The sequence below is a fragment of the Zosterops lateralis genome (assembly GCF_965231275.1).
Source record: "Zosterops lateralis genome assembly, chromosome: 2".
Lineage (NCBI taxonomy): Eukaryota > Metazoa > Chordata > Aves > Passeriformes > Zosteropidae > Zosterops > Zosterops lateralis.
Window position 1 is genome coordinate 25,798,106 of NC_139763.1, and position 10,682 is coordinate 25,808,787.

The following is a 10,682-nucleotide window of genomic DNA, read 5'->3' on the forward strand; positions in this document are numbered from 1 at the left end:
GCCTTGAGGGGAAGCCATATGGGCTGAGATTACCTGGTTTGTTCAGCCTGGAGAAGAGGAGGCTGAGGGGAGACCTCATTGTGGTTTACAACTTCCTCGTGAGAGGAAGAGGAGGAGCAGGTGCCAATCTCCTCTGGCGACCAATGTCAGGACTTGAGGAAACAGGATAAAGCTGAGTCAGGGGAGGTTTAGGTTGGATATTAGGAAAAGGTTTTTCACTCAGGGGGTAATTGGGCACTGGAACAGGCTCCTCAGGGAGCTCAGCACCCCAGGTCACAGCACAAAGCATGTCTGGATTCAAGAAGCGTTTGTACATTGCTCTCAGGCACATGGTTTGACTCTTGGGGTGTCCTGTGCAAGCTCAGGAGATGGACTTAATGATCTTGATGAGTCCCTTCCAATCAACTCAAGATTCTGTGATTTTATGATCCCATCCTATTTCTAAAATGTGTATAAAGGACAGCTAATGGGAGTCCAATTGGACCCATGGACTGAAGGCCTGTGTTTGTTAAACATCATTAGACTTGTCTTGAGGTCTTATTTCAATGTTATTTTACCTTCTGGTTGCTTCACTACTGTTGCCAGCATCACTTTGACCTGTACAGCATTAAATAGTGTAAGCATTCCTGTGGATTGGTCCCTGTCATCCTTATGGTCCTGTTCATTTATTTCAATATTGCCTGATGGCACTAAACAGTGCAAACTCACTTGTTAATATACATGTGGAGAGATGGTGTTCCTTGAAATTCAGACTTCTCTTAGATTGCTGGTAGTCATCAATCTAGTTTAAAATTTAGTAACAAAAGACTTAAGAGAACGTAATGGTTTTCAGGATACTCCTTTCAACTACTTACATTCCTAATGAACCAAGTTAAATTGCATAAAGTTTTAAGAAGCTTTTTGGAGATTGAAACCAGTTAAAATCACAGGAGGGTATACATACAGGGGGTATTTTGTCTGCTTACTGCTCCATTTCCTTTTTCCATTAGCAACAAATATATTCTACTCCTCATTGATCAGATTTGAGCAGAAGAATTCAAGATTAGTGGCCATCTGTTACTAGCACTTGCTGTATAAAGGCCCCCTAAGTACAAATAGGAAGTAGCTCAGTTTCCATTTGGTAGCTTTTGTTGCACTGTGTGAAATAACTGTGTGTAACTTGTAAAGACTTAATAGAAGCTTTGCTTTTGAACAACTAATATTGGTTTTACTGAGAAGAGCCTTCAGAGTTTGTAATTGACAGTATATGTGTAGTCAGATCTGTTAAAAGCCCCCCAAACAAGCCAGTAATATCTCTGTCTCTGTTAAACAGGATAACAAAAAGATGAAGAAGTCATTAGAAGAGGAACAAAGAGCTCGCAAGGACTTGGAGAAGCTTGTTAGAAAAGTTTTAAAGAATATGAATGATCCATCTTGGGATGAAACCAACTTATAACCACTTTTTTTTCCCCTTTCTTCTTTCTATTGAAAGACCAGTTGTAAAACTGAGCTGGAAAGCCTTCTGACATTAGTCAGTGTTGCATCAAGAGCACTATAAAACAGGATTTAACTGGATCTAGTGATTTCTTGCTCTGAACATACAGAAAGAGTCAAGCCATTTACTGAAGCAATCTATACTTTAAGCATGGAGACTGTGGATCCTGAACTCTACTCAACTTAATTTGTTTGCATCCAAATTACCTCATTTTGCAGAAAGTGCAGCACCTGACTAAAAGTCCATGTTTTTCAGTGGCTTTTTAATTAAATATATATTTTTCATGTAAATAGCTGTAATTTAGAATGCATATGTGATTGATGTATCAGGGCTGATATGTTGGGGTTTTTTTTCTTGTGTTATTATAATGGTCACAAGTGTTAGAAATGATGGCAGTACTGTCTTACCTAAGAAAGGTCAGAGTTCCTTGTGGATAATTATGAATTAGTTCCAAATTACCCACTCACCACACATGCAAATTTAAACCCCTATTTTTCCTATTTACCACTATATTTAAATCCTTTACTGTTACCTGACACTTTAAACAGTTTACAGTTGCTAAGAACAGTATTAAAAGACAGGAAATTGTTTATTGACAGTCGATACAATTTTTAACAAATCTAAAGTCCACAATTACATTCACATACACTTGTTTGATAGACTAATCTATTGTGCTTTGGCCACGAAAAGACTGATGTACTTGCCTGCTTTTTATGACTGTGATTTTTAGATGTTTATGTACTACATTTTCTATTGTTGTGCTTAAACATACAGCTGGCTGATAACAGATCATGCAGTTTGTTAAAGGAAAAGATCAATCTAATCCAGATTTTTGTGAATAAATTGTTGCTATTTATATTTTATGGTCACAGCAGTTAAATTTTAGCTAACCTTTGTGCGTAAGACACATGGGCTAGGCCAAAATTAATTCAGAGCATTGTTTTTATACCACTAAAGACTCTCTGGAGTTCCCATACTGTGGAAGCAGTCATTCCTTTCCCACCCTGTTTTCTTTGCATGTTGCTGATTTCTGTCCTACTAGGATTTAAATGGAAAGAAATGTGGAAGTAAATTTTTTTAATCGTACTGTAATTCATAATTTGCACTGCTGACTGATTTTAAAATACATAAAGGAACATTAATTCCCTAGTCTGATAGGTGCAATCACTGCAGTTTCTTGTATTTAAGACAGATGATACATCACTGCAAACAGTGAGCTTCAGATGGAGCACTTAAAATACTAATCCCATTAAAGCTCATTGTTTTCCTGGATTCCATCAAACTTTGGATTCAACTCCAGACAGTGCAGCTTTCTGAGGGGTTTGTGTTCAGCTGAGTCAGAAGTGCAGGTATAGCACAGACTTGAGTCACACCTTTTGTGATTCTGATTTTCTAGTGCCCTTTAACTCCTGCTAAATGTAATGCTCAGACTTAAGCAAATGTTTGTATGAACTTTAGTGAGTTAGAGCCAGGATGATTTGGGTCATAGGAATTGTCATGCACATTTTGAATCTAATGAAAAATCTACTTTTAAAGCTACCCACTTTTTTCAGTCAAAAATGGCTTTTTTTAAATAGGAAATTCTGTCAATGATTACATACTTGAGAAACAATTCTGTGCAAATGAATGCTTCATAACCTGAGTAGACAAGTTGTCTCTTTTAGAAAGCTGAATATATTTGTAGGTATCTTGTGTCCCTGCAATTCAAAAATGTTTTCCTTTAATTCTAAAGGAGGAGAAAATGAAAAGCATCTACATTTACAGAGTTACATGTATTCACAGAACTTAAAATTTGTTAATTCTTGATACCAAAATCTTTCCTTGATGTTTGCAGTTGCACAAAATTTGTGGCTTAACATTATATTTATCTTCGCATTTAGAAAATATCCTTGCTAAAAACTAAGTGATACTAACTCCTGAAAATGCATACTATCATGGCCAAATTTAGACTTGGGAAAGCCAATATAATTAGAATTTTGTTAACATTTTCATGTTCTGGCATCCAGGGTATTTTCAGAGTGATTTTTAATTTTCAGTTGAGCATATGTGAAAGGACATTCCAGAGGAAGAAGTATAAAAGGAAAACATTAACCTTTGCAGTGTTTAGCAAATTTTAACTCAGGAACAACTTCCATCATAACAATTTGTTTTACATGATACTGTAAAGAGTGGTGTTGCTATGTAAATCTGCTGACTCTTAGTACCTGTGATATTAAAATTTCTGACAGTACCCCTACATTGACATCTAATGAACATGCCTTAAACACTGGAAGGAAACCGTTGCTAAATATGACCAGGACTTAGGGACTTATTTTTATTCAAAGTGGATTGGGAGTACTAATTTTTACACAAACACACATGCAGGAGGAGAAAAACAAAACAAACCCAAAAAAAACCAAACAAACAAACAAAAAAGACCCGAAAATTGACCTAATGTTGTAAGTAGCTTTTGTCTCTAGTGCAGAGAGCAGATTCTAACTTTTGGGAACCAAGAAGTACCTGAACTTGTTTTCATTGACAATTTGTTACAGTGTATATAGATTGTAAATGTCGCCATGGACCTTTGAATTGTTGGAAACTTTAAATAAGCATGGATAAATGGGGCACTGTTTATTTAACCTATTAAAGGGTTGTTTGTTTGCTCTCATCATTTAGGGATGAGGAGATGAAGCCATTTCTTATCCTATAGATGTGAAGCACTTTCAGTTCTGAACTGTCCAAAATGTAGCATAACATTTCTCTGTACTTACTGATGTATGTGTGTTTGTCTCACCATGTCATGACATCCTAAAGATTGAATAACTGATTGCTTTTGTATAAACCTTTTTAATGCAAATCATTTAGGGAATTTAGAGTATCTGTTTACAATGTCTGTGGAGAACTCTAGTTTAGATGTCACAATAATATCCTGGTATCCACTACTAAAGTGTTTATGCTACATTGTAATTAAACCATGAATTTTTTCCCCTACCATATGAAGTCTTACATTTCATCTAATATGTGGGCTATGAGATAAAGAAGGGAAATTGCTTTAATTTTTTTGCCTTTCATATAAATAACCACCTCTCCAATTTAGTAGCTGCTATACTGTCTTGAAAGAACTTTTTCATGGTCTTTTATGATAGTAAATTGATGCCTGGGAAAAAAAAAAAAACAACCAACAACTAAACAAAGCAAGGGTTGTTGAGAGGGGTGAGAAGGAGGATCTTAACTGTCTGACATTGAGAAATGTTCACTTTCTTTGACAGTCTGACCTGATCAAGTAATGTAAGAAATGGAGGTGATCAAAGACAGAAAATAGTGAAAGGAAAGAAAGCAAGAAACACTAGAAACTGCATCAGTTGAGTAAAATATGCATGATTTATCTGAATAGAAATTAGTGATGTGTGTGTCACAGAGACTTTTTGTGGTTGGTGCTGCCTGAAATAGGAGAGAGGGATGATTTTTATGGCAGCAGAATCATCACTGTGGCTTTATGCCAGATGGTGAGATGGGTTAAGGAAAAGTGCAGAGATCCGTTTGTTTGAAAAAATGGTTTCAGTCTTTGGACAAGGCATTTGAAGGGATTAGTAACATCTTGGATGTGTGAAATGATGTATTTATTCCAGCTTAGTTCAGCAAGGAGATATACTTAGAGCAGAGGACTTCAGTTGTAGCAGTTTATAATTATTCTCAGAAGTCTCACTTTCCAACTTTTCTCTGGGTTCATCACTATAAAGATGGGTATTTTGCAGTTTGAAATGGTCATTTCCTTGTCACCTGAAGCGTTTTGGGGATTTTTCTTTTTGAATGTTTTTTATTGTGGTGGGCTGACCATTGCTGGCTGCCAGACCCTCACACAACTGCTCTCTTACTTCTCTCCCTCAGCAGGAGATGGGAGAAGGAATAAGATGGAAAAGCTTGTGCATCGAGATAAAAACCACTGATTTCTTATTGTTAGCAAACAGAAAAACTTTTCCCTTACCCCACGTCTTAGGCTGAACTTGACTCTTCCATTTCTGCTGCCCCTGTCTTCCCCCTCCCCCACCAAACAGTGCAGGAGTGTGGGAATGGGGATTCTGGTCTCTCTATACCAATTCCTCTTGCCTGCTCCTTCTTGCTATTCCCTGCTCCACTGTTGGTCTTCTCCACAGCTGGCAGTCCTTCGAGGATAGATGTGCTCCAAGGTGGGTTCATCCTGGGCTACAGTTCCTGCTAATGAGCCGAGCTCACTGTGGGCTGCAGATTCCCTCAGTGCATCTGCTGCAGTGTGGAGTCCTCCATGGGCTTTAGGGGAAAACCTGCTTCACTGTGATGTTCTCCACAGGCTGCAGGGGAGCCTTCTCCAGCACCTCTGGCACCTTCTTCCCCTCCTACAACCTGGGCGTTCACAAGACTTTTTGTTGCACTTTTCCCTCACTGCTGCACTCTAAAACGGGTGTTTCTCAAGGCACTACCACTTTGTCTGATACTTAGCCGTGTCCTGCTTGTTCAAGGGATGATCTTGTTGGACCTGCTGCACCTACCAGGCTCAGAAATTCAGGTGCAGAATGCTGTTAGCTACTTTCAGTGGACACCTTTGCTTGCTGTGATAGTCGTTGAGAAGGGAAAAGAAGGACCATGGTAACCCTTGATTATGGGAGTGAGAGACCTACAATAGTTGGGTGGTGTGGGTTAATGTGTGTGTGTATCTATAGATACTCCTATACTCCTTAAGTCTCACAGTGTTGATGCTGAAGGGTCCCAGAAAAAGGGAGTTTGCACTTTGGAGGAATGCTGAGATGAAATTTGAGATGAATTTGCTCTGCAAGACATGCTTCATCATCTGGAAAAGGGATGAAGGCTTGTCATATTTTACCTTGTGTGGTCAGCACTTGAGCTTTCTCTTTAATACACGAGTCAAAGAGCGTCTTGGAAGGGGAGATGAGCCTGGAGTTGGAACTAAATTAATGTCCTGAGCTCTCAATAATTTGAGTGGCTGCCTTAAAGCCACTGTCCAGGCTTAAATCTAAATCTTGTGATTTAGAAATGAGAGCTACAGTTCTGCAAGTTACTATGACTAGTTACAACTGTGGTACCAATTACTTGGTGCAGGTCTTCACAGTCCTAAATTTGCTCAGGTGTTCCCATTAGTTCCTGCACATTCTGACTGATCTCATTCCCTTTCTCTGTTGAACATGCACAGGCTCTCCTTTATGCATGACAGAGCTCACTTCTGGGGTATTCTTTTCCCCATCCACTGTCTTGAATGCACCCCATCCCCTGTTTGTGTGGATGTGCACACCTGCAGGTACATCTGCTGACTTTCCAATAGCATGGCAGTGCCAACCAGCCTGGGCCAGGAAGTGCATTTTGCTGAATCCTAAACTTAGTCCTGTACCAACTAGTAAGAAGAAAATGAACTCTGTCCCAGTTGAAACCAGGACAAACCTTTTCCTAATGTCCATTCTGCTGTCATATGTAGTAGGCCTGGTGAGATTCTACAAACAATTAATATTTTTCTTAGTGTGTTGCTAGCTACCTCTTGTCAGTGAAGCAGGCTATGATAGCTGTGTGTTTGCAGTAGACAGATGCACAATGCAGAAATAGCATGTTTTTGCATTATTTTTCCAGCAGGGGACTGTGTTAGCTTCTGCTATGTCAGAAACGACTACTTTCCCTGAATTTGTTAATATTTCTACTTTTTATGCTTTTATAACCAAACGGAGTCAGCTTTTTGTATATTTTGGAGTGGCTTTTCAAGTTCCAGGAAATGCAGTTTATTAAATATCTTTTGTCCTGTAGTACTAGAGGTTGTACAGAGTTGAAAGTGTTCATGTAGCATTTGACCAAGCTATGCCCATGGGATTTGTGTGGGTTTTTTTTTTTTACTTCCCCACAGCACAGATGACTTATTATAGCATCTATACATTGAGCATCACAAGGGCTCTTTCAGCATAATGCAGTGTTGAGGTAACACAGGATCAGGTTTATTGTCAGGCAGAAAAAGGATTTTTTCTGTGATCACTAACTCCTTTAAATCTCTGGCCTTGCTCTATAACTGTCAGAATTTCACAGGAATTGAGAAAAATCTATTGCTACAAAATCTAACACATAAAATCTTCATTCTGAGACTGAATTGAGAAAACACTGAGCTGATGCAATGCATGCTCCATCCACTGCACTCAATTTCATCACTGCTGGGAACTTATGATATAGGACTATTAACAGTGCTGGGAAGGGCAAAGAGCTGTGCATTAAGGGAGCATGGTAACTTCCCTGTGTTTGAAGATAAGCATTTGAAAATACAGATTCAAGAAAGTGTCCCTGCCTTGCCATGACCACCAGATTTTCAGCAGGATTTCTGCCACTGCATTGAGACCTGGCTGCATGTTCTGTTGTCTGTGTCATCTTTACTTGTCAGGTCCCCCCTGAGACACCTTTACCAGTCTAAACAGTTCCAGTTCCTGCAATCACTCCTGTGATTCATTCTCCAGACCCTTCACCAGATCCGTTGCCCTTCTCTGGACATGCCCCAGCACCTCAATGTCTTGTAGTGAGGGACCAGAACTGGACACAGGATTTGAGGTGAGGCCTCACCAGTACCAAGTACAGAGGGACAATCCCTTCCCTGGTCCTTCTGGCCACACTATTGCTGATACAGGCCAGGATGCCATTGGCCACCTGGGCACTGCTGGCTCATGTTCAGCTGCTGTTGACCAGCCCCTCCCAGTCCTTTTCTTCCAGGCAGCTTTTCAGCCTCTCTGCCCCTCTTCCTGGGGTTGTTGTGACTCAAAGGCAGGACCTGACATTTGGTCTTGTTGAGCCTCACACCCTTGGCCTCAACCCATCAAACCAACCTGTCCAGATCTCTGCAGAGCCTTCCTGCCCTTCAGCAGATCAACACTCCTGCCCAACCTGGTAGTGGTTGCAAACTGACCGAAGGTGCACTTGATCTTGTCATTTAGAGTGCTGAAGATATTAAACACAACTTGCCCCAATGCTGAGCTATTAATACGACTTGTGGCCATCCAGCTGTTGGATGTAACTCTGTTCACCCATCATTCTCTGGGCCTGGCCATCCAGCCAGTTTATTACCCCTTGAGTAGTGCACTCATCTGTGCCATGGGCAGCCAGTTTCTCCAGGAAAATGCTGCAGGAGACAGTTTCAAAAGCTTTACTAAAGTCCAGGTAAACAACACCCACAGCAGGGATGTTGGACTAGATGGCCCACTGGTGGAACTTTCAAATCTTGGCCCATCTGTGACTGTGAAATGATGGAACGTGCCTCAGTGAGGACTTCCATCAGTTCCCCCAGTATGCTCAGGTGAATCTCATTCAGCCCCATAGACTTGTGTGACTAAATGGTGTAGCAGGTCTGCCTTGGATTATGGGAGCTTCGTCCTGCTCCCCATCTCCCCCTTCCCATTTAGGGTGCTGGTATTTTGGAATCTGTTTAGATGTGACCTTAAAACAATTTGAATGACCTGGGTTCTATTAGGGAGTGAAATAACACTTCAATGCAAGAAATAATGTAACATTTCAATGTGTTTCAATGTATTTCCCACAAGTAGGGCAACACTGGACTAAAATAATAAGCATATAATTCTCCGGTTATTCTGAATGACTTCCTGCTCATTAAGAGAATCGGATTTTATCAACATCCACCATGAAATGCTTCACATGAAGAGTTCTGTGTTCTACAAGTCTGTAGATAAAGAGCTTAGATGCATCTGTGTAAATGCAGAGGCACCGGTGTATGGCAGGAGGATAAGTAATTTCTACCTCAATCATTATACGTGTAAGGCTGGATTCATGTGCACAACCTGATGTGGTGTGTGCCACAAGGATTCTTCTCAGCAGAGAATTTTAAAGGCTAGTTCAGCCACCCTGTGGGAACAAGTCATGCTTTGAGCTGCACTCCAAACAAAAAGCATGGTAGAAGTGGGTTTGCATACAGGTAAAGTAGGCAGCCTTGTGCAAAGGTGCACTATGGTGGGGGACATGACAAAGGAAACAGGGAACTGTGACATGGGGCTGACTTGTGATATAAGAAAACCACAGTGAAAATGTCCTTGTCTCATGATTCTGATAGGGGAAGTACTGATGTGCTCCTTCAGCAAGGCAGCATGTCCTTTGTGCTGTGCACACTGTAAAGAACAGAGTGTAAAAACTTGAGTGGAGAGTGGCAGACAAGCTGTTGCTTGGCATTACTGAAAACTCTGACTATTGGAAGAGGTTAGAGTGACAGGCTTTCTTTGACAGGGAAGCAGGACTGAAAACACTATGCAACCCACAGACATTGGCCCAGATGAGGTGGAAATTTTGGAGGGTTTTTGTGCACAAAACATGAGCTCCTCTTTCTGCTTTTTCCTGCTAGTGTTCTCTTCTATATTATGCCTCTCATGTCCATGTGTTGACAACTATGATGCTATGTGGAAAACCACATGACCTCACTGAGCATCAGCCCACATTGTGGGGAAAGAAGGGTGAGATGGAGGTCCTGAGCAGCAAGAAAAGCTTCTACCCCTAAACTTTAAGCTACTGAACACTTTGTCTTTTCTCAACCACATTAGAATCCTTTGTGCCTTTTCTCAGTTTCCAACTGAACCCATGGCTTTCCAGAAACTCCTCTTCATAGCTTTGCAAACAAAGTCAGCAGACTGCTATGAAGAAGCACATTTTGTTAGTGTGATTCCTCACAGCTTCCCTTCAGCTTCCAGGCTTGGCCTTTCCCTCTAAGTCACACGTCATCATTGACTGCAGACTCTGTCTGTGTTCAGGCAAGATCTCCACAGGGGAGATCTGGATCTCTGTCTACAGGGAAGCTTTTCCAGTAAGCAGAGATTAATTTATTCTGTGCACTCATGCATTGTGCAGGCAGTGACTGTGCACATTGTAATATGTTAAACTACTCAGTGAGCTATTACTTGGTTCATAGGCAAAAACATGCTCCTGTAACATCTGTTCTGTGTCTTGCCTTGACTGTGTCTTGCAGCATTTGGAAGTGCTCTGTAATCTGCCTTAATAAGGTAGAATCTTTTCTTAATCTTGATTCAAAGATAATAATTTATAGTGGCTTTTGGGTCTAATGAGTGTTGGTTTGTGGAAAATTAAAGAACCATTCCCTTTGTCAAACATGGTTTTGACATGACAAGGAACCTCTGTCAGGAGGTTCAGAAATCATTCAGATTTGGATGGAGTATGGAAAGCAGAGGACTTGGCCATTTTTTGCCAGATTTTGTGGCTT

The 10,682-nt window shown here is 40.6% G+C and overlaps 1 protein-coding gene across 3 annotated transcripts in view; it reads left to right on the forward strand.

Moving 5' to 3' along the window:
• Window positions 1–4,447, forward strand: part of ARHGEF7 (Rho guanine nucleotide exchange factor 7) — a gene marked incomplete at its 5' end in the record, with an annotated part of 117,363 nt that extends 112,916 nt beyond the window's left edge. For all 3 annotated transcript variants that reach the window (XM_083854879.1, XM_083854881.1, XM_083854880.1), the window contains one exon: window positions 1,313–4,447. In XM_083854879.1, the coding sequence (XP_083711005.1) occupies window positions 1,313–1,435 (123 nt within the window). In that variant the 3' untranslated portion in view covers window positions 1,436–4,447. The remainder of the gene's footprint in view (window positions 1–1,312) is intronic.
• Between the last annotated feature and the right edge of the window lie 6,235 nt (window positions 4,448–10,682).